This window comes from Callospermophilus lateralis, chromosome 9, assembly GCF_048772815.1.
Source record: "Callospermophilus lateralis isolate mCalLat2 chromosome 9, mCalLat2.hap1, whole genome shotgun sequence".
Classification (NCBI taxonomy): Eukaryota; Metazoa; Chordata; class Mammalia; order Rodentia; family Sciuridae; genus Callospermophilus; species Callospermophilus lateralis.
Window position 1 is genome coordinate 69,878,245 of NC_135313.1, and position 25,705 is coordinate 69,903,949.

Consider the following 25,705-nt stretch of genomic DNA (forward strand, 5'->3'; position numbering starts at 1 on the left):
CCTCAGCTAACAGCAACAACTTAGCACTTTGAGCTTATTAACTAAAACCTACATTCTAGTATCTACTCAGTATGGGTAGTTCTTTTTTCTCTTTACAGAACTATTGAATTTTAGTTTTTCATTGTGTCTTCTGCTTACACAAAGGTTTACCAAGAAACAATTTCACTGAGTATAATATATTTACTATAGAAATTCTAATTGTGGACACTGTCCACTATATGATTTGATTTTCCACTTTCAGACCAAATGGCCAAGCTTTGCTGCTTCTAAGAAGATATGTCTTTCCCTTATGAACAATACACGTTATAAAGCTAGCTGTATTTTCTTGTGATCATCTTGATACCGCAAATTATAGTCCAGACTTAACCTTCTTTTAATTTTTATTTTTTGGCAGTGCCAGGGATCAAATTGAGGACCACCCACACACATGCTACCACTGAGCAACATCCCCAGTCCCAGGTTTAACTCAAAAACATTCAGGCATATCTGGGGATGAGCTTAGTGATAGAGAGCCATCTTAGCAAGCAGGACACCCTGAATTCCATCCCCTATAACCCCAAACAAAAAAATATGAACAACAACAACAACAACAAAAATACATAGAAACTGCAGGGTTTATTTAATGCCTATCAATGTTAAAACTTTTACTCACTCGGTATTGTATTCTGATCACATTGCACAAAGAATTTCATTTTCTTGTTAACTACATACATATGTATGGATTTAGTTCCGTAAAAAGAATTTGAATATGGTAGAGTAAAAAAACAAACAAAACAACCTCTCCCCAAACCACTGGTTCATTTAATTCTGGAGAAAACATACTATTCAAAATGTGTAAATTTTTCAAACAGTAATTTATGTACAGATTAGAAAAAAAATATGAGTCATTTAAAAAGGCATCTATATAGCTCAGTGGCACAGAACTTGTCGTGCATGATCAAGGCACTGGGTTTAATCCCCAAACTGCAAAAAGAAAGAAAAAGAAAAAGAAGCACATATAGCAAGAACCAAGAAGCACACACACCAAGTTCACAAAACAAGAACAAAAAGCCTCCTAGTAAAAGAAACCTAGTAAAAGAAAAAGTTCCTAGTAAAAGAAACCTCTTAGCGAAACAAGAAAATGCAGCTGTATAAGTGGTTGATTAAGTTGCAAAAAAAATAACACATGAAATTAAATATTCACAGAATACTCCATTTTATTTATTTTTAATTTTTTTTTTAGTATTTATTTTTTAGTTGTAGTTGGACATATCATCTTTACTTTATTTATTTATTTTTATGTGGTGCTGAGGACTGAACTCAGGGCCTCATACGTGCTAGGCGAGCATTCTACCCCTGAGCCACAACCCCAAGCCTCTCCATTTTACTTTTAACAACATGAGTTTTAGGAGTTAAATTTTTCTTTTCAAAATATGTAAAATTCTGTTATGAAGAAGGGAGGATAATCATAGTTTTCAACATTCAAATTGTGATAAAAATTTAAAGATGTAGTAATGGAAACACTAGTAAGAACAAGTGAAGCCAAGCTTGTAAGTGGCCAAGAACTAAAAGAAAGATATTTAGGAAACTAATTTTTCAGAACTTTAGAACCTCCAAAGAAACAATGCTATCACAAAGGCTTGGATTCTTCAGCTTAAGTACATCACATACATACTAATCATGTAACAAGGGAAAATAATTTATTTATCTTTCTAGATTTCATATCCTTTACTATGAATGATAAAAATATCCATCCCTATATAAAGTGTTTCCATACTACTTTATCCATAACATAGCTAAAACTGATCTATCATGCCCTAGACCTGAACCTCCTTTCTGAAGCTTTAGATTCACTAAGTGCTTGAGATAAGGTTTTATGTATAGAACAGCTGTTCAGAACGCTTCAGCAATTTAAAAAAAGTGCTTCCTTTGCCATTTATAAGGGCTCATTCATTAAATAAAGTTTGCTGAGTAAATTTAAGACAAAGAAAACAACATGTGTGATATGCAATTTAAATATCTGGATAATATTATACTATAGATATTATCCACTGAAATTAATGTAAAGCCAGAAAACAATACTAATAGAAATAACAATATCATAAATGTAACTGGTAACATCTGAGCTCCTCCTATGTTCCAGCAGCTATTGTTCTGAGTGCCTCACATGTCTTGTTTCTTTGATTTAATCTCAACAATACCTTAAGAAGAAGTCACTACTACTACAATTTTACAGCATAGTAAAGAGTTTGCATTTTTAAAGAAAATCAAAAAGACAAGGCATGATAAAGAAGCTGATTTATTACTGGAACTATTCCTGTAATTAATTTTTTTTGAGGTACTGTAGATTGAACCCAAGGCCTAACACACAATAGGTAAGCACTGAGCTATGTCCCCAGCTCTTTTTATTTTATTTTTGAGATAGGGTATTGCTAAGTCCATACTGTCCTCAAATTTGTGACCCTCTTGCTTCACCTTACAAAATCACTGGGATTAAGAGTGTATGCCACCATGCTCAACTATAATTTGCTGGAGGTGGGAACAGGACTGTAAGCAATTTAAAGCAACTGAAGACAGCATTAATGAACCTCCCCCCAAATTTCTTAAACTAATATTATTAAGAATTAATAATAATAAAAAAACGATTTAAATTTTATTTCATTTGGTTTTTAGATGCTGGCAAATAATTTCTGGATTTTATTTTGGTACTTAACGACATTAGAATTCTGGACAGAGGGATTGGCAGTATAGCTCAGCAGTACAGGGCTTGCCCTGGGCTCAAAATCACCAGCAGCAGAGGTTAAAAATTCTAAAACAAAATGAATTCATCCATTCAGCCAGTCTATATTTTGTAATTGCAGAGTTGAGACCACTTATAAAACAGAATGCATTCGACATTAATAGGCTATTACCAGAGTTTTTTAGGTAGGGTCATTTTTATAGTAATTAAGATTTCATTTAAATGATTTTCTTATTTTTACATTTGTTTACTATGATAAAAAATATAACTTTTGGAATAATCTACGACAATGAGAACAATCTGGAAACAGTTGGAAAATCTTTTTAAAAAAAGAGTATAAATAAATCTTATAAAAATATATTCAAAACTTTAGTCCCATAAAATAGTGTAAAGATTACTATAATTGTGTGAAGTAGGGCACACATATTATCTTAGTGGCTCAGCAGACTGAGGTAGTAGGATCATTAATTTAAAGCCAGCCTTAGTAACTTTATCAGGCCCTAAGCAACTCAGTGAGACCGTATCTCTAAATAAAATATATCCCCCCCCAAAAAAGGGAGGGGGGTCCGGGAACAATATTTTTTTTTTTTTTAAAGGACTGTGGATGTGGCTCAGTGGTTAAGTGCCTCTGGGTTCAATCCCAGCAGTCCCCCGCCCCAAAGTTACTATATAAGAAAACAAATGTAGCTAGCATTTATATAGTTTATCATGAGCCAGGCACTTGTCTCATTCAATATACTAATTCATTTAACTCTTAGCAACCAGACAGGCAGATGAGGTAGAAGATAGATAAAAACAAAAACAAAAAAACATTAACTTCCTCAGGCTCATACAGATTCGAAGTAATGAGGCAGGACTTCAACCCTGGTTTCAGAGTTTGTGTTTCTCAATAATCTTCATGAAAAAATTAAAGATGAGTAGTCAGAATTTTATGAAAAGATAAATGGGAAAAAATAAACTTTGTCTTTTTTGGTCAACGACAGCATTCTACAGAATGCAATATATAATACCAATATCATTCAATATTGTAAATGAAATCAAGTGAATAGTTCCAATTAAATCAGTTAAAAATGGGTAATAGACTTGGGCATTTCAAAGAAACTTTTTATTCATTCTTTCTCTGAACATTTTATAAAATGGTGATGACTATGCAGGAATTTTCTTATTAAATGAGTGTCAAATATTACACGTTACATGATACAGAAACAATATCTAAAAAGAATTTTTTAAATGGGTTCTTTTAGATTGTTACTTTAAAATTACTTTTGCAAATCACATGCTACTTAATTAGATGTTCAGTCAAAATGCAATGAACTTAAATTCAAAAGATGAGCAACTGAATTAAACCATAAACCATGCCTTATGAGAGTTATACAATTTTATACTATAACTATTGTATTATAATACTGATAAGCCCTTTCAAAAACCAACATGCTAGAACAAACAAAAAACCCAATAAGCTGTGGTCCCAAGGAAACTGAGTAGATGAATGAATTAATGCAAACATGTCATTAACCACAAAAATAAAATCCAAAATTCACGTAAAAGGCTGTCAAGTATCTTCATAAAAGGATGGACTATTACCTTTCCTCCCTTTCTTCCTGGGGATTGAAGCCAGGTCCTAGGGCTATGCACACACTCTACCACTGGACAAGAAAGCCCAACTACTATTATCAATTGCCCACATTAAAAGCAAAATTCTTAAAAACCATATTCTCAAAAATAACATTTAATAATAATCCTTATTCTATCACCACTTTGGGAACATTCAGAGAAAAGTTAGATGAACGAGTATGCTATTTAGGGGACAAGGATTCAGGTTTTGCTCTTTAACAAAGCTTTCCAAGTCTTTAGAAAGTATTTTATGTAAGGCCATGATCTCTCATCCATAATTCTGAAGTCCAAAGTTTGAAAATCACTAGTCATTTATTTTGCTACTGCTATAATAATGTTTTCATTACAGTGTATTAGATCCAGCAACTTAAAAATAAACTGTGACCCAAAGACTTCTGAAAAGGACTGTGTGTACACATATTCCAATATAGATATTACCTGATATTCAGACTCCAGTCTAAATGAAGAGTCTCTTGAGTGATAGGCATCATTTAAACTACTTCCTCTGCTTCCAGACATCATCCTAGCACTTAAGGAGCTGGAGGGCTGAACAGAAATTCTTCTTGGAATCCTTGAAGGTTTAGACTCCATTCCTCAATTTCCTGTGAAATGCAAATTTGAGATAATTGCTCTTGGGAACATGCAAACTTTTATTTTTTAATCCTTCTTAATCATCAGCTCAAATCAAGAACTAGGTAAGTTAAATATATCCTGAGAAAGTAAACAGAAATTATGACCACCTCTTCTCTTAAAGGCAAGAGGTTTCCAACTGTCCATACAAATACAGAGATGTACAATAAGAAACATTGTTTCCATCTTTCACTCAAAGTTGTCTCTGTATAAAGTCCTACATCAATTTGTCACACTTGCCTTACCATTCTTCACTGTTAGTGTTCAATGCTCACACCTATTATACTATTTGCAAACTCCCTAACACAATGTGCTCTTGGCCTTTTAATATGCCTGGGAAGTCCTTACATTCTCTATTCAATTTTCCCTCATCAGTTTAAACACAAACATCATTATTCTGTTTCTAGTTGGTAAAGAGTTATACTAAGACATTACACCTACCTTACACTTTGTTTAGTACAAAATTTCTCTAGGTTAGAATCATTTAAAGTTATAAAACCATTATCAAGAACAGGTACTCAAAAAACAAGCTAAGGGTTGGAGTTATGGCTGAGCTGTAGAGCACCTGCCTAGCACACGTGAGGCCCTGAGTTCAATCCTCAACCCCACATGAAAATAAATAAATAAAGGTACTGTGTCCAACTAAACTAAAAAAGTAAATTTTTTTTTTTAAAAAACAAGCTAAATTGTAATGAATGAATATATTTTGCTTTTTATTTATCACCAACAGGATCTCTTTAATTATTACCACAAATAATAACAACCATAGCAGATAATTATTATTGAGTATTATATGCCAGTTCTGGGGGTAAGGATCTTCTGATTATTTATTAGTGCAAGCAGCCTGGGTGGTGGTGGTGGTATTCTATCATTCTTATATTAAAGATAAGAAAACTGGGGCTGAAGTTGTGGCTCAGTGGTAGAGCACTTGCCTAGCATATGTGAGGCTCTGGGTTTGATTCTCAGCACTGCATTTAAATAAATGAATAAAATAAAGATCCATCAGCATCTAAAAAACTATTTTAAAGAAAGAAAACTGGCAGTGAGGTTAAGTAATTTGCAAATGATTGCCCAGCTATAAATGTTTTCCTGGAATGTTTCCAAAGAATGTTTATAATAATACTGCAAAGTGTAATGTTTTAAGGGAAAAGCTCAACCTACAAAACTATAAAATCACACATGGTATTGATTTTAATTATATAAAAAATGGAAAAAAGGGAAGAAAATCCTACAGAAATGAACAAAATGTTAAATGTGGTTTATATAGAATGTGTAATTGAATGCTTTCGCCATTTAGATTAATAATTTCTAAATCTTTTTCACTAAATATTTTTCAACCCATGCCAAGAGTAACCATTAGCATGCCTGATTTTTAGCTATGCACAAATGGAATCATACAATGGGTACTTTTTGCATCTGACTTCATTTGTTCATCATTATACTTGTGAGATTCTTCTAAGTTGTTGCATATAGTTGTAGTAAATTCACTAACTTTTCATAAAGTATTCCACTGTTTGAGCATACACAATTTATTTTCCTTTTCTAATGTGAATGGACAAAGGATTATCTTCAGTTTTGGGTCACCACCATTAGCATTGCTATAGAACAACTTTTCCAAATTAAAATAACTTGCTGACTATAGCGGCACTCAGTTACACAGGAGGCCAAGGCAGGAGGATCTCATGATCAAGGCCAGCCTGGGCAAGGTGCTCAGACTATCTCAAAATAAAATTTTTAAAAGGGCTGGCAGTATAGCTAGGCAGCAATGTGCAAGGTATGGGTTTAATCTCCATTATCATAAAAACAAAACAAAACAAAAAACATTTTAAAACTTTCTGAGACACAAATTTAGAAGGTCGTCTCTGGAGACCTAGGAGGTCTACACTCAGAAGAAAAAGGAGGAGGACTAAAAAAAAGTAACAAATGAATGAATTTCAAAATAATCTATTCAATTTTTTCTGGTTAACCATTTTCAAGGTCAAACTTATTTATCCCCTATTGTTCTGTCAGTGGATTAGAATTCAGGCAAATACAATGCACTTCATCTATCAGATATACATCTTGGATAAAGTATACACTTGTTTTATTAAAACACTCAAAACATTTAAGTTAAAAATATCTAATTCATTTTCTGCATGTAACCTTATTAATTTATCAACTAAATTTTATATTAGTCACATCTTTCTACCTTGAAGTTATTACAGAAGAATTTACTTTTCCAATAATCTTCGTCTTAAAAACATGGTTCAGTAACAGAAAAGAGGATGAACAGAGCAGGGCATGGCAGCACACACCAAGCGACTGGGAAGTTGAGGCAGGAGGATGGCAAGTTCTGGGCCAGCCTAGGCAATTTAGCAACACGCTGTCTCAAAATAAAATGTGAAGTGCTGGGGATGTAGCTAAATGGTAGAGCACTTGTCTAGCACACAGGAGACCAAGGGTTTGATCCTGAGTACTGAGGGGAAAAAAAAGCAGGTATGGTTAGTGGAACAAAAACATCAACAAAACATAAGGCTCATATTGTAGAGAAAGGCACATGAACACAGGCTAATTGTCAATTAGAACTATGAAACTATGAAGAAATCTAGAGTAAGAGTATATTATACTATAGGATCTAATCCTTTAGATCAAAGACAGTATATCAAAAACTTCTAGGTAAACATATAACAGATTATCTTTAGGCATCTATGATGCCCTCTACTCTTAAAATCCATGTAAAACGACACTAAATGAATCAGAAGTTTAACCATGAAAAAAAGTAATAATAATGGAAAGGATCACGTAAAGCAAAAAATTTAAATGGAGCTGGACTTGGTGGTACATGCCAGTAATACCCAGGTCAGCCTAGACAACTTAGTTGGATGCTATTTAAAAACAAAACAAAACAACAGGGGATATAGCTTGGTGGTAGAGTACCCCCTGGGTTCAATACCTCCTCCCTGCTAAAAAACAAACAAACAAAAAACCCCCCAGAAATTTAAATGTATATTTGGGAAATCTAAAGTAAGGGAGGTACAGAAATTCAACAGAGAGGATGCAACTACAGGTATCTAGAAAGAGGCAGAAACTGGTAGCATAGCATTTAGCCTTCCTATCATGAGGGGATCAAGACTTAGAAATATAAGCTACCATAAAAGGGAATTAAGCTTTTTAATAATAAATTTATATTAAAAAAAGAACTGTTGTGGAAAACAGTATGATGGCTCCTCAAAAAACTGAAAATATAATTACCTTATGACCCAGAAATTTCACTTATGGGTATATACCAAGCGACTGGGAAGCTGAGGCAGGAGGATGGCACACCAAAGGAACTGAGAATAGGGTCTCAATGACATATTTGTATGCCTATATTCACAGCAGAATTATTCACATTAGAAGTTGATAGTCACAAGCATCTATCAACAGATGAATGATAAGAAAAATGTGGTAATGGACCTTGAAAAGGAATGAATTCTGACATATGCCATAAAAGATCAACTTTGAAGACATTAAATAAAACAAGCCAGTCATAAAAAGACAAATACTCTTATGAGTCTATGAGATATGTACGGGGTAAAAATCCAAGAGAGAATTTAGAATGGTAGTCGTCAGATTCTAGGGGAGTGGAGGAGTTACTGTTTAATGAGCACAGAATGTCAGTATTGTAAGAAAAAAGATGTTGATGGACAGAGGTAATGGTTGCACCCTATTATGAATCTATTCAATGAAACAATTATCTGCACACTTAACCACAGTTATGGTGGTAAATTTTATTGTATATGTATTTTACAACAATAAAAATATTTGAGGGGGAAAAGGAGTGATGTGTGAGGATAAAAAGTTAAGTTGCTGAATTAAAACCTAATTTTGGAGCAGAACCCCAATTCTTCCTCAGCTCCATTCCCCCAACAGACTATTTATACACTAGAAAATGAAGATTTTATAGGTGACCCACTCCTACAATGCACAATCTCTGCAGCAGTTCAGGCAATGGTAAGTAATAAAGGAAAAGTTATGTAATAAATTTTGACCTCCAAAGTCTTTTTCTTGTTCCTGTTTCTATAATGTTGTCAGGAAACTAAGGCGTCTACCCTTGGATAATTAACACCATTGATAAGATTTATTGATTTGACATATGGAATGCAAACATTTGATTAGCCTATCTCATAGACAAGTCCATTAGATAGCAAAAATTTTAATAAGCTGTTTTAGTGCTTCTCTCTAATAGACAAACATCCAGAGGGCATGGTGGCATAATTCTGTAATCCCAACTACTTGGGAGGCTGAAGCAGGAGAATAAAAAATCTAGTAGTGAGGGGCTGGAGTTGTGGCTCAGTGGTAGAGTGCTTGCCTATCATGTGTGAGGCACTTGGTGCAAACCTCAGCACTATATAAAAACAAATAAAATAAAGGTATTATGTTCATCTACAACTAAAAAAATATATTTAAAAAAAATCTAGTAATGAGATCCTGTCTCAAAATTGAAAAATTAAAAAAAAAGGGGAGGGGGGGGGAGCTGAGGATGTAGCTTGGTGATAAAGTGCCCAGAATTCAATCCCCTATGCATGTGGTGGGGTAGAGGATATATAAACAAAAATCAAGGATCACTTGGTATACAAGGGAAGCCTCAATATAAAAACCAAAGTGGCAGCAAAAAAGCGAATTACAACACACAATCTGAAAAAAGATCCGGATTCAAAACTAGAAGTGTCATTTCTACTGAATGCATCCCTTTTTTTTTTAAATTTTTAGTTGTAGATGAACATAATACCTTTATTTTATTTACTTTTATGTGGTGCTGAGGATCAAACCCAGTGCCTTGTACATGTGAGGCAAGCACTCCACTACTGAGTTATAGCCCCAGCCCCTTCATATTGCTTTTATAAGTTAAGAATGGTCTATAACTCCCTCTAGATTTTTTTTTTTTTAAATAAACTATACTTCTGTATCCTGCAGTATGTGCTACTGGTGCACCTAAAATAGCACCTCCCCCCCGCTTTAAAATCACATCAGTGCTCTTAAAAAATCTCATCTGTTCACTAGACCAATATTTATTGATGATTTAGGTATAATTTCAGATGCTGGAGATGTGTCAATGAACAAAATGGGCTAAATTCCATGCCCTCATGAGTTTAAATTCTAGTTGGGAGAAGAGAAAATAAACAAAATAAATTATATAGGTGAAAACAAAAACACCACCAAAACAAGCAATAAATAGATAAATAAAAATGCCTACAGATGATTCAGGGAGAAGATTTTGGGAGATGAGAGGCAATTACCATCCTCAAAAATATAAAAATCATTTATAAAATAAGAACAGGATGCTTGAAGCATGCAATCAGTATAATAAAGAGCTTGTAGAAATTCAAACTGTGATATACTTTTAAAAATGAGATACACTGAAATAAATTCAACATATTTATTATAATTTGAGGACACCTCCCAGAAAGCAGAACAAAAAGTAGAAAATGTAGACATTAACCGAATTGCCTAGAGAGTTATCATTTGACTATCGTTACAAAGAGAGGAAAGAAAAATTACCAAAGAAATAAAGGAACCTTTCCAGAATTGAACGTTACAAATCACTAAAGTGAATGGATTCAAGAGTACTCAGCAGCAGGGCACAAGGCGGGGTATGCCTGTAATCCCAGTGGCTCTGAAGGCTGAGATGGAAAGATTACAAATTCAAAGCCAGCCTCAGCAACAGCGAGGCATAAGCAATTCAGTGAGACCCTGTCTCTAAAAAAGTACAAAATAGGGCTGGGGATGTGGCTCAGTTAGGTCTAGTGCCCCTAAATTCAATCCCAGATACCAAAAAATAAAAATAAAAAAGAATACTCAGCATCACCAGTGAAACTCCACATCATGGGATCCTAATTAGAATAAGTTATACTCCATGTATGTATTGTGGCTCAGCATTAGAGCTGAGCGAGCGAGAGAGAGAGAGAGAGAGAGAGAGAGAGAGAGAGAGAAATTGTGTCCAACTACAAGTAAAAAATAAATATTTAAAATAAAAAATAAATATTTAAAATAAAAAAATAAAAAGAACCAAAAAGAGCATCCAGGAAGATCTAAGAAAACAAATAAGCCCAACCAGAAATAAAGGTTTTTTACAATGGTGAAAAGATCCTATGTCTGTGAAAAAATGGATCTTGTACAAAAGTAAAGTAAAAAGAGTAGCTTAACAATATTAAATTCAAGACACTGCCTGTAATTGTGAGAAGTGTTTATTTAACCTTCAACTGAAATCTAGCAACTAAGTGTGAGGGGAGGAACAGGACACAATTGCATATATTCACAATGAATCAAAAACCAAACAAGGGGCTCTGGGCATAGTTCAGGAGTAGAGAACATCAAGGGTGAGACCCTGGTAAATCCCTCACACCACAAAAGGAGGGTGAGAGGACCCACAACCATAGGAACCTAAATGAAGAACATGTCCCAGGAAAATGGGAATGTAAATCATGAAATAATCAGATGAAAGAAGCTAAAAAGCAGTGACAAAAGGGAAGGTTTATGGTAAAGCATGTAAACTATTTTTAAAAGTTGCATCATAGGCAAACTATTTCATTGGCATGTGGCCGAGATAATAGTTAGTACAACCGGAAAAAACCACACTGACTATAAGGATCAAAAGATAATTTTCAAAAATCAAGTTTTTTACCTTAGAAAATATAGCCATCATTCAAGATGGGAGGTACAGCTGTATTGAACTTTTTAAAATTTACAGTCATAATAATATGAACATAGACTATTCAATCAATTTTGTTACAAATACACTGTAGAATGAAGGTTAGAAGTAAGAACAATGGTGAAAAACAAAAAAAGCATTATTTAAAATAATTTTAAAAAATCATGAAATAACAGTATAAACATATTACGAAGAAATATGGAGGTAAATAAATCCTAGAAGAAACAGAAAAACATTGTAAAAACAACTTTGGAGAGTAGAAATAGGGATGCAATGAAGGGTGGGGCAGAACTTCCATTTTTTTTTTTTTAATAAGTAGGATGACAATGTTTCACCGTTTGCCTAGAACAGTCCCAGTTTATGTCTTGTAACAAATTTATGTTCATTACCCAATATAATTATTAAAACACTGTCTACATTGTCACTTACAAGTGTCCTGGTTTGAAAGATAAAGCATGTGGTCACCTTACTTAGAAAGCTTTTCTATCATCAGCTTTTTATAAGTTATGTGCAATTTTGGTAAGGCCATACAAAATCTTTTTAGAAAAGTGAATTTGGAAATTTAAAGAAGGCATATATTAGGAGAAAGAATATTCATGTTTAAACAACCGACATTCAAAAACCCATAAATGAACCCCCAGCACAAAAAAGGAAAAGCTCAGAAACAATAAGCAGTAGACATCATTTTATTAAGAGGGCTATGAAAATACTAAACAAGACTATATTTGTGATCTAAGGATTTAAAACAGGGAGACAAAATGCTTTTTGAAAAGTAAATGTCTACAGTTGCTTTTTAAACAACAATAATGCTCTTAATTATGCCTATCATAGTTCATTTTAGCAATATTTATACCCAGTTCTTACTTGCAGAATGAAACTAACCCAGTAGGAAATCTGCTCAAACAAATCCCTTGGGAGAAGGCAAAGAGGCAAAGTCCTATGAGAGATTTAATTTGATACTGTATGAAACTATTTTTGGCAACTCCTCTAAAAAAACTGATTGAATTTTGACAATGTAGGTGTTAGACGAAAACTTATATAATTTGGTTGTGTAAGTTGTAGGTCAAAAGCACACCCAATAAATAAATAAATAAATAAATTAATTAATTAATTAAATAATGTGCAGTCCTTGGAAAACTCTACCAGACCACCTAACAAGGTTCTATAAAGCATTTTTTTAAAAGAGTTTGCTGATTTCACTTAATAGTTTTTCTGACGTTTTCTATGTGCTAAACAAGAGGATGAGGTGGGAGCGAGTCACATTGAAAATACTGATGTGGTACCTACAAAGAAATTGTAACCCTGTGAAAAACAAACTACAGAAATAATCACACAATTTAAATATTATAAGCACTATAAAGTAAAAGGTATAAGGAAGAATAAAGAGCAAATCAGTACCACAGAGGAAGATATTTTAAACGTAATATTTTTTTAAAAAATTTTCTTTTAGTTGTAGGTGGACACAATATCTGTTTTATTTATTTATTTATTTGGTGCTGAGGATCGAACCCAGTGCCTCATGCATGCGAAGCAAGCACTCTACCACTGAGCTACAACCCCAGCCCTAAATGTAATATTTTTAATAAACAGTTACAAGTACTTCACAGCACAAAATTCATATGTACAATCTTTCAACATAATGGTCTCTTAGCTTCCTTCTGTTGTTATATAATGAAGCTTTAAATTCAGATTTGATTCCAGAATTGGAAAGTCAAGTTCTCCCTTGTGCTTGGTGATAAGATAAAAATTTGTCAGCAGGGGTGGCTTCAGAGGTGGGCCTTGTACTTGACTAAAATTTCTGCTGCCTGACATCCTGAAATTCTTTAGAATTTTATCTTGGAACTCATGTTTTACAAGTGACAATGGAACCTGAGCTTCAGCAGGAGAGGGTATATGCCTCTCCACCATATCTCACCACTCAATCTGCATATAGCACACCTGACTTGTTGTGCAGTTTCTATAACACACCTAATCTGTACTTGCTTTGAGCCTCACTGAACTCCCAGCATGATAAATTCACTGGAATTCTTTGCTTATGTCCCTCATGAACAAGTCTATGACTGAGCAAGGGGAGGCAGGCATTAACAGATATAAGAAGCCAAACTTTCCAGTTTCTAGAACATGCTTCAAATGCATAAAGGCTATGAGACGCAAAGCCACAAAAACCTTGCAATCAATATTTGAAACTGTGAGTTTGATCCCCAGCACCACACAATAAATTTCCCTCATCTTAAGGCATTTTTATTGTGGATGATATATGCAACTAGAGTAGTATTTGTACCAATTTCGAAGTTTATATAGTCTGTCCATTCAGAAATGTAGTTTGCATTATTTTTTAATTTATAGGTACTGGGGATTAAATCCAAGGATGCTTAACCACACAACCAGCTCTTTCTCATTTTGAGAAAGAGAATCGCTAAATTGCTGAGGGCCTTAAACTTTCCATCCTCCTGCTTTAGCCAGTCTCCCAAATTACTGGGATTATAGGCATGGGTCACCACACCCTGTAGTTTGCTTTAATTACTAAAAAGATTAACTAATTTTTTCCACAGGTAATTTCATTCAGCATCCTAGGAAGTCTGCAGAGCTCTTTAAAAGAAGCTAATGTGTGTGGCCTGATGAACACTACATCAAAGGATATTTAGAGAAATTTCCAATCACAAACAGCATTAAATGTATTTGCACCTATTCTGTAGAAATAATTTTGCTTTAAAGTTTCTCTTAGCCCAGGTAAAAATCAAATGGAATTCTGTTTCATTATCCAACATGCAGAATTCTGAAATTAGTTGTGTACTGTGTTATTTGAAACTCACCAAGATCTTAGTTATATGTTAACTGCACCTAAAGAAACTTTTACCTCACAAACTTATCCTAGGCCTGGTATCAAGCCTAGATTGTCTCAGCACACAAGACTTACATGGATAACAGGATAAACCAACAAAGATCATGTCTAATTATATCCTATGCTAGGCTCTCTTTAAAGGGGCATTCATAACCACATATTTTCTTTTTTATCTCATCCAACCAGTAACAGCAGCATTTCCCAAGCAAATTTTCAATTGCTTTCCATCATCTTACAAAGGAAGACTACTATGGTTTGAATGTACACCCCACCTCCCAACAAAAAGTGTGTGCTGTAAACCTAGTCCCCAATACAACAATGTTGGGAGGTGGGGCCTGAGAGGTTTAGGTCTCGAGGACTCCAACTTTATGAATAGGTTAATGTTGACTATAAGAAGGCTCCAGACAGTTCAATTCTTTCCCCTACCCCTTTTATAGGAAGATGCAGCAAAAAGACGACTAACCAGATGTAGCCCTGAACCTTGAACTTCCCAATCTCCAGACTGTAAAAAAATAAATCTCTTTAAAGTTTTTTTGTTTTTTTGTACATGGACACAATGCCTTTATTTTGTTCATTTATTTTTATATGGTGCTGAAGGTTGAACCTAGTGCCTCACACATGCTAGGCAAGCCCTCTACCACTGAGCCACAACCTCAGCCTCAAATTTCTCCTTTATAAATTACCCAGTCTCAGGTATTATATAGTAGCACAAAACAGACTAAGACAAAGTCCAAATTCTTTAGCCTACCATCCAGAATGCCAACCTACCTTTTCCATTTAATTTCCAATCAGATCTTAAAACATCTTAGCTCCAGTTCAACTTTTAAAAGTTAGTTACTGGGCTGAGGTTGTAACTCAGTGGTGGAGTGCTTGCCTAACAACTAAAAACAAACAAACAAACAAATAAATAAAAGTTAGTTCTCAGAACCTAAGAGTACTGACTTTAGCTGCTAAACCCTATGAATATAATAATAAAGATCTATCTCCTGAAATTGTATTTCATAGGTGGGGGTAGCATATGGAACATATAAATAAACAAACATGATATAACATTAAGACAAATAGAGACATACAAAATGCTATGAAAGATTGTCAGTTCTTGATACTGGCAGATCATTCACAATTCTTTCTTAAAGCATTGAAAAATAAGAGAACAATATAGAGGTTTCTAAAGCAATAAAGTGATGAAAAAATAATTATTAGATTAAGCTGGGCACAGTGGTGCATGCCTGTTAATTCCAGTGAATTGGAGGTTGAGGCAAGAGGATTACAAGTTTGGGCAACTTAGCAAAACCCTGTCTAAAAAAAGGGTTGGAAGATAATATCTCAGTGGCTGAGCACACCTGAGTTCAATCCCAGTATCTCTCCCTCACACACACACACACACACACAAATTACTAGGTCAATAATGAAGGCAAAAGGGAATCCAAAGAGATATGAAAGTATAAGAAGGATTTATGTCCTTAAGGCATTTATAAAGCCCTAGATTTAAATGTTCATTTTGCCAGTCTCATGGAAGAATGTCAAAGCTCAGGACACAAACAAGGTGAGAAATTTAACAGGTCACTAACTCAAAATAAGCTGGACTCCAAAGAACCACAATGTCAGACTAAGAGTTATTCCAATAATAAACAAGCTCCTGTGCTGATTAGCAGACCAGGCTGATGTTATTTGGATATATAAATGGAAGTTCAACCCTGAATTTGGCTTAAGGTAGTCCCAAACTAGTAATCAACCAACCTAAAATTTGCTGAAGGGCCATGTCTTTATGCTAGGCTTCAAATTATTATTATAATTATTATTTTGGCAACAGGGATTGAACTCAGGAGTTCTCAACCACTGAGCCACATCCCCAGCCCTATTTTGTATTTTATTTAGAGATAGGGTGTCACTGAGTTGCTTAGTGCCTAGCAGTTGCTGAGGCTGGCTTTTAACTTGCTCACGATTCTCCTGTCTCAGCCTCCCAAATCCCTGGGATTACAGGCATGCGCCACTGTGCCTGGCTTCAAAGTTCTTTCTACAAATTATTTTTCAAGAGCAAGAAGTAGGGAATGACTAAATATATGCTGAAATAAGGCACTATTTACAAGGACATTGAGACACATAAAAGAGAACAAGAAAAAGTAGCCAAAGTCTGCCAAGTTATGTATTTAGGCAGATATAACTGGATTTACAAAATTTAAATAGAAGCTTGAAAATATGTGCAGGGAACAGGAAAATGCAAAATGAACATTACTAAAAAAAAGTACTAAAAAGGAATTTCAGACTGAAATATATAATAACCATAATTAAAATAAATGACCACACAAAGATAAGACATCCAAAATGGAGGACATTCTAAAAGATAATTGCTCAAGTCTTCAAAAAGTCAATCACACACACACACACACACACACACACACTTCTGAGTTTGAAACTGAAGAATCAAAACCAAATGCAATAAATGCATGAACCTCAATTGGAAGCTGTTTCAAAAAGACAACTGAAAGATGGAATGTGCACTGAATTTTCATAGTGTCATAATACTGACCAGTAAATACAGGCAACATTATGTGTATATTTAATTTACTATCCACCCCCACTTCTCATCTTGAATACTTATCTAACAAAATTGGGGGAAGTGTTCCATCTTTGCATTATATAAAGTCAAAAAAGAACAAATCTCTAACATAATGAGAATAAGCTGGATAATTTATAAAATCATGTTTCTTGAGTACACCTCAGAGCTGAGGTGGCAAAGCAACCAGATGAACTGAGCTACAAAGAGTGGCAAGCCTCTCTAAAGTGATGGGACAAAGGTGACCACCATAAAAGTGCAAAGAATATAACAAAATTTATTGAATTCCTAAATTCATAAAGGCCAAAAATTTCTTAATGAAACAGTTAACTCTAAGCCAATTCAAGGAAAAGCTTTCTTCTACAGGCCCTCACTAAGTCTTCACAAGAATGGGGGCAGGCAGAAGATCTGAAAGGTCCCTCTCTGCAGCTTGACCACAAAGAACCTGGCTACATTTAAAAGAAGAACCTCAAGAAACCCATTTGTGTTTCACATCCTGATCAAGTTCAAGGCTGCTAGGGTAAGGTTAAGAAAACTAGTTTCTCCAAGAACTCTGCACTGATATAAGGTAGGTCTGTGGCCACTAGGAAGAGGCCAAAATACAACCTGCCCAAGATCCACCACAGACACAAGGCAGAGATAAGCTGACATAGGGGGAAGAGGAAGGTATAAACTTCCTATGCCCTAGACTCTAGAATAAAATAAAAGTCAGGAAAGAGCAGAAATGCTGGTGAATCCCCACCTGAGGAGCAGGAACACAGAGCCCCCCAAAGACTGAAGAAATATCAACAAAATTAAGAACTCCTGCCCCTACCACCACCACCACAGCTTTGCTTCATATAAGAAGGAAAAACAGTCTACTGATGAGGAAGGTATAACAGCCTTTGAGAAACCTCTCTGTGGAATATGGACTGCAGAGACCCTTAAGGGGGCTTTAAGAATACTGAAAAAATATTATCCAGGATTATAGGTCTCACACTAAGCACTGAGCAGTAGCAATCTACTAATGGAATACTCTGAAGGCAAATAAAGCAATAATAAAGTTCAGACACAGCTTAACTACAGACTAAATATCAACTCAACCCATCACACTAAAGCCTTAAGCAAAAGTAGACTATACCTTAATCAAGGCAGTCTCTATTCCTTCACTTACAGTATTTGTTATTCAACAAAAAATTTTAAAGACACACAAAATTTAAGAGAAAAAAGAAAGAAAAATCAAGAGATAAAACAGTAAAGAGAACCAAATCCAAAGACACCCCCCACTAATGTTAGCTAATGGGGAAATAAATGGTAGAATGAAGCACAGAAAGACAAATAATGGCAAATACAGAAGAGAGGGTTTGAGAGAAAGAATGATGATCTATTGTACATATAACTGGAGTGACAAAAGGAAAGGAGGCTTCAGAACAAAAATTTTTGAAGAAATTTTGGCTGAAACTGATGAAAAGTCAAGAAGCTTAACAAATACCAACTAGAATAATTAGTAATTCACACCTAAATAACTCCTATCAGACTGCTGAAAAATCATTTTACTTAAACAAACAAAAAAAACCCTTCAATGTTATGGAAGCATTGATTGGGGAGTCAAATGTTCCAACAAGATGAGGATTTCAGAAGAGGTAACATTTGAGTTGAGCATCTTCAGACAAACTAGAAAAAGAGAAGGCAGCATAAAAATACTAAAAGCATGTTTAAGAACTAAAAATAGAAAACAACATATAAGGGGTGCCATTTAAAGCACAGAAGGGGGCACAGGAAACAAGAACACGGATGCTAATAAATGCAAAAAGTAGATTATATCCAAATTGTAAAGGCACTTGTGTTCTCTGCTCAGCAGTAATTTAATAAGGAGGTGACCCTGGAGATCTCTATCACCGTACTTGGGGACTATTTTTCACCCTAATGAATTAAAAAATTATGTTTCTGACAAACAACTACAGCTTTCAGAAAAGAAACAGAACTCCAACAAAACACTGTCTAGCTTTGTCTGCCCTAAAAATATGTTTACATATAGCTTGCTGTATTTTTAAGGCTTTGGGACCTATAAATAATTCTGAAACACGGTAAACTAAAAACAAAACAAAACAAAAAATTTTGAAGCTACACTGGTATCCTGGTCAATTTATAGGAAGAGAAACACTGGCTCCAAGACAAATATGTGAGGGTCCCAAGTAGTTAATGGATAGAAAACAGATTTGATGCATACATCTAAAGAAGAAGAGAATTTTAACTGGGGGAAGAAGGAAAAAATTATACAAAATACTGATAAAGAAAAATATTTTAATATTCTTTCCCCCCCCAGGGGGTTGGGAATAGAAACAAACTGGTTTTAAAGAATGAACTGTTTGGAGTAGGCAGAAATCCAGAGGATGCTGGAAGTAAAGTTTGAAAACATGGTAGAAGAGTGTGAGCTGACAGATTTTTCTATCATACGGATTTATTTACTTATTCCCAGGCATATGTGCTACCTATGCCTTCTATCTGGTAAGCTTACACTCCCTTCTCCCAAATTATTCTTTAATTAGTAAAACTGGGGAGCTATGAAAAAGGAAACAAAAACTTTGGGCAGTGTAGGAAAATACTTGGAACAAAACTCCACCTACTACCCCCTACCTTACAAGTACAACTTTCTCTGTATACTACCAAAAGTTGCTTATTATGTAGAGCTTGGGCGTTTTAGTTCACCAAATTTGGAAAGCTGTGAATTCCTAAAAGGAGAGCAACAGCAGGGCAACTGCCCAAAGTTTTTCTTTGATTCTGCTTACAAAGGTTTTATTTAAGTATCCTTTTTTTTTTTTTTGTCACTCTAAGATCACTATGCCCCATTACTATACTCATGGTTTTCTTCAGCTGTCAAGAGTCACATAGTAGTCACAAACCAAATAACCAGCTTAAAAAAAAAAAAAAAAAAAAAGAAAGAAAAAAACCTTATCCATATTAACAAATACTAATTCCTACACCTGATAGTCTTTGCCTATCTTTTAATATATTCATTAACAAAAATGTATTAATGCATTAATAAAAACTCACTTCCCATTCTTTCCAAAATAGGAAACTGAGATGTGGCAGGAAATACAATAGGCACCGCCTGATTTTTAGCATATGAGCCTATTTCTGACAATACATAGAGAAATGAGTTAAGAGTGCAAGTTTTGAAATAGGCCCCTTACTTGATATAACTCTAGATTTACTGTAATACTTCATTTCCTCATCCATTTCACAGGTATATTATGTGTTCTGAAGACACACAGCATGTGCTTAGCAAATACTAATTATTAAGCAATGCCACCAATGTTAAGAATTTCATATTAACAACTCAGTAGAAATTCTTTTAGCTTTTCAATATTTCAAATTTGTCTTTAATGCACTGTAAAAAGACCTTTTAAAGTCATTCAGATTTATAAAAGGATATTTACTGCAAGGAAAGAAACTTCCCTGAGCTTACATATATGATCATGTGCATTTAAAAACTGGAAATTTATAGCCATTTTATTCACATTTGCAGTATTCCTGGGTGATAGCATTACTGGTATGTTTTTTTTCTTTCATACTTGGCTTTCCAAAATTTCATTAATGTAATTGTCCTACTTTACTAATTAAGAGAAAACGTTACTTTGGAGGGGGGGGACCCACATTTTTTGCTGTGCCCCATTTGGCACACACCTGTAATCCCAGTAGCACCAGAGGCTGAGATAAGAGGATTGCAAGTTCAAGGCCAGCCTCAGCAACTTAGCAAGGCCTTGTCTCAAAAGCAAATAAATAAATAAATAAATAAATAGGTAGGTAGATAAATGGGCTAGAAATGTGGCTCAGTGGTAAACTGCCTCTGGGTTAAATCCCCAGGACTAAAAAAAAATATTAAAAATCATAACATAATAAAATCTATACAGTATTTCAAAGAAGAATAATTGATCGATTCTGTCTCTAAACTGCAAGTTTACAGTCTTGGCACTGAAACACCACAAAGTCATAAATATCAAAAATTAAAGAGCTGGGGCCGTAGCTCAGTGGTAGAGTGCTTGCCTAGCATGTGTGAGACACTGGGTTCGATTCTCATCGAACATATAAATAAATAAAACAAAGGTCCATCAATAACTAAATCTTTTTTTAAATTGAAGTTTGGTTCTAATACAGACCAATTGGGAGCTAAAATTAAAATTACTTAATGAAGTGGAGTTTAGATTACCTGGGTATGAACTTCCACATACCAATCAATAGTCTTCAACAATTATCAACATTTGAACAATCTTGCCTATTTTATTCCCCCCAACATTATTTTAAAGCAATCCCAACGGTGACATTTATAAGAATGCCTAGTCTTGCTGGTCTCAGCAAGCCAAGGAAGGAGGATCTCAAGTTCAAAGTCAGCCTCAGCAACTTAGCAAGGCCCTAAACAACTCAGGGAGACCTTATCTCAAAATAAAAAAATAAAAAGCAGTAGGGATATGGGCTCAGTGGTTAAAGTGTCCCTGGGTTCAGTCACCAGGAAAAAAAAAACAAAACCAAAAAATCTTATAATTGTCTAACTGTGGATAAAATATGGATAAAAAAAATCCCTCCACCATAAAATGGAAACACCTTTGAGATGCAATCCTAACAGTCTGCCCTGGACAACACAGAGTCTCATTTTCCCATCCCCCTCAATGTGAACTAGCCTTGTAAGAGACACTGTGATGATTTGAAAAGGTTTTAAGAAGTTTTATAGCTACCATTTTTACTCTTGGAATGTTATCTGAGACATCCATGTCATAAAAAATCACACGGACAAGGCCTAGATGTCAACCAACACCAACTGAGAAACCAATTGAGAGCCACTACCAGACATGTGAGTAACAACATCTTGAACCTCCCAGCCTGGGAAACCCTCCAACTGAAAGCTGGTACACAAGTGAGCCCAGAGGAAACCAGAACTGCCCAACAGGCACAAAGAACAGGGGGTAAAAAAAAAAAACAGTAAATAGTTGTTTTAATTCATTAGGTTTTAAGGTGGTTTGTTATGCATCAACAGCACAAAAGCTTCCTAACAGTGTAACTTTTACTTTCCTAATATTATTCGATGTGAAAAATCTGATTCTAACAGATTCTGACTCAAAATTTATCTTAAATATTAAGAAAGGTTAGTTAATGAGTTGCCAAGAGCACAACATTACTATATGATAAATTTGTGGCACAAAGGCCAGTTTCACACAAAACATAAATGTGTTTTGATAGGTGAGAATCTTCCAGAAGAGTTACAATTCCATTATTTATCTATACTTCCTTATCCTTCTGTTTAAAACAAACAAACAAACAACAGCAAAAACCACTAGATCCTGGATAAAACTTTTGTTTTGTTTTTTGTTTTTTTTGGTTAATGAGAAATTATTTGTTGATTCCAGTGAACAGGGAGACATGGAAGATAACAATGGCAAAATGAGAGAAAGCAAAGGACTTTCGGGGCCTTAAAAAAAAAAAAAATCACTGATTTTTAGCTGATATAATTTATGGCATAAAAATATGCCCCCCAAAAGTTTCAATATCCCCATGGGAAAAAATAACTATGGTGTTGTCTACATTAGAGAACTTGTTCTTGAAGTGATTTTACTCTGTAGGTGTCATGTTTCAATCTTCATTCAGGAAGTGGAAACCATTTTAGGGTTCTTTCTGGAAAGTGAGAAACGCGTGATAACCAGCTTTTAAGGTTCAAACCTTGCATTTTCTTAAAGAAGTTGACAAAAATGAGCATAGAGCAATAGTGATTTTAAAACTACATGTTAACTTATCTAGTTTAACCGGTAGAGTCAAAAGAAATGTATTTGAGAACAGGAAAAACTGGCTTTGACCACAATAAGTTCATATCAGAACAGAAAAATTAGAAATGAAGATCAGAGAAAACCAAAACCCAGCCAACTCTCCAATTATAAAGTAATTTTATCCCCTACACCTAACCATTTTGGGTTGATCTTACAATAAGCAACTTTTGTGATTAATTAATTCCCTATAATAAAATTCTGCCTGAGTGAATTCCAGTAATCTTAGTATGAACTTAAAATCTTTTCCATTTTAATTTTAATCATTCTAATGTGATCCATTGTTGATTTCATGATTTAGCTGTTAAAAGGTACATTAATTTATTGCTTAGAAATGAAGTTTGATGCAAACCTATGCATTTAAGTATTTCATATTATTTTTTTAAATTTATTACTAGTACTTAATTATCTGTGGAAATAGGTTTCAGCTATGGGAAGCAAACTGTCACTTCCTAAAACAGACCATATCATGACTTTGCAGTTTTCTTATCAAAGTCCTAGCCATCTTTCACATCTTAGTTCAAACAATACTTCCTGTAAAATTTCCCCCCAAGATTAAGCATCCCTGCTTTATGCTACCACAGTACTACAAAGTACACTAAGACAATAATAGTAGTTTCTTTATATATTAGTCTGATGACTAAATTGTGAGCTGTGGAGAGAAGCACTATGTCAAGCTCCTTCTTGTAAAGAGAAGCCCTAATCTACTAGCCAGAAAATAAAGTATGCAGTATCAAAACATTTTACATTACTTGATAAATTTTGCATAAAATTTATCATAAAATTTCATAAATTACTTGCTAAAAATATTTTAAAATGTGGACAATTCTTGAACATATACAAGATGAAGAGGTGTAAGAGATGGGATATATAGCTGCCTAAAAAACACATGACAGTCACTGATGACATGTCCATGTTGACACTTTCATGAAGAACATACAGGGGAAATAAGAACATACAGGGGAAATATCAACATGGCAGAAGAAAAGACATCACTTGAATTTATTATAGGAGGAGTTCTTATTAAAGACACCTGACCCTGGGCTAGGAGTAAAGCTTTGTAGTACAGTGGGTGCTTGGCATGCACATGACCCTAAATTGGATAAAGACACCTGACCCATCATGACACTGAAAATAACCCAAGATTATGCAAGTTGACCATTTAGGTTAAAAGAATTATTAAAAGTTCTTATCTAAAAAAACCTTTGTAATATAGACCTTGAATTTAACTGCAATGTTCCTGAGGAAACCTCAAGAAGTTAAATAATTATGACAAAAATCGACTCAAACCAGGTTTTCCTACCCTAATGCACCACTCTTACTTCATGAAATACTTAAAGAGCAATAAAATAAATCCTCCATTTCTGAAACAAATTTGTTACCTCATAAAAATCACTAGTTAACACTAGCTATCTGCTTTCATAATGGTTTACTATTTGCCTCAAATCAAAAATTCATCTCAAAGGCCTTACCTTTCAATACTGGACAGAATTGGAGAAGATGGGCATAAGAAACGGGGAGTTTTAAAATCATAAAAAAAAAGTCCTACAAAAATTGGGTCCCTACTAAATTCAAATTTTACATGCCATGCTTAATAGTATCAGACAGCAGTCATAACGAATTTATTACTCACACAGATTTTGAATACTGATATTGACTTTGGAACAAAGGAAAAAGTATTAACTGTAGTATTTTGTTGTGTGTTTACGTTCCTCTTCACTACGCAGTTTCATCGAAATCAGAGTATTCTACTACTCGCGCCTTCCATATTTTCACTTCTTAGGCCAACAGGTCTGTTCTACATACCGCCACGTATTTCAATTGAAGAATACATTGTCTACCACAAAAAGTGTCACGATATTCAGGAAGTGGAGCTGTCAATTAAGGACCCTTCACCGAATACGAGGGGCTGACAAAGTCTCTTCAATTCGGGGCAGGGTTCGCTAAGCCCTAACCCTCCCCGCCAACACCGCACTCACTGAATACCTCACTCGCGACACCCCAGACTCGCAAGGCGCGGTTGGACCCTCCGGACACCAGCCAAGTAGAGGGCCGCCCCGGGCCAAAGTAGGACACCAGTCCCTTCCCCGCGCCCACCACGCGTTCAAACGGAAGACGCACAATCCTGTCCTACACCCGTCACAAACTCCTACACCGGTCTACTGGGTACCGGCGGCGGAGGCCTGCACTGGCACCCAGCTCCTGCACCCCATCGGCGAGGTGGCGGCCTCTATGCCCAGGCCCACACTTGGTGGCCTCCCCTCCCCCACCCGCGGCCTGGCCTCGGACCCGCTCCGACGGAGGGAGAAGTCCGAGCTACGCAGCATATTACCCAGCTCCCGAGCTGCCGCCGTACAGGGCACGACGTGCTGGCAGCGACCACACCGCCGCCTTCCTCCTCCAAGTCCCAGGCCTCTGAGCGTGGCAGAGTCGTCCGCAGCGAAGCACAATGGCGCCGGCCCCTTTCTCAGATCCGGCGCAGAACCAGCCGCCACCGTTAAATGCCCCTCCCTTCCTCTCCCCCCGCCCCACTACGCGTACCTCCTGGCTTCTCGCGAGAGGGGCGGCGCTGCGGGAATCCGAGAGAAGCCGGCGCGCTCGACGTACCCCACCGCGGGGTGGTGCTCTGACTGCGGCAACCGTTGAAGGGCTGCCCCCCGGGAGGCAGCGAGGCGCCACGGGTAAGCTGCTGCGGCTGGTCGGCCGGCGTGCTTGTGGCTGGGCGTGCGTGTGTCTGGGCGCGGGGAGCGGGCGCTGGAGGCCTGGCCCTGGTTGGCCGTCCTCGCCTTGCTGACAGGGAGCTCCTAGCCAGCCTCCTTACTGCCTGGCACCCGGTCGCCGCCCACAGGCTCTCGCCCCCTGGGGCCAACCTGCAGGGCCA

The 25,705-nt window shown here is 35.8% G+C and overlaps 1 protein-coding gene across 7 annotated transcripts in view; it reads right to left on the bottom strand.

Moving 5' to 3' along the window:
- Positions 1 to 25,385, bottom strand: part of Marchf7 (membrane associated ring-CH-type finger 7) — a 51,737-nt gene extending 26,352 nt beyond the window's left edge. For 5 of the 7 annotated variants that reach the window (XM_076865765.2, XM_076865763.2, XM_076865764.2 and 2 more), the window contains exons 1-2: positions 25,157 to 25,342; positions 4,772 to 4,935 (exon numbers count right to left, since the gene is read on the bottom strand). In XM_076865765.2, coding sequence (XP_076721880.1) covers positions 4,772 to 4,924 — 153 coding nt within the window. In that variant the 5' untranslated portion in view covers positions 4,925 to 4,935; positions 25,157 to 25,342. Of the gene's footprint in view, positions 1 to 4,771; positions 4,936 to 25,156; positions 25,343 to 25,365 lie in introns of those variants that run through there. The other 2 variants (XM_076865762.2, XM_076865761.2) reach the window with 2 other exon arrangements.
- Positions 25,386 to 25,705: the final 320 nt, after the last annotated feature.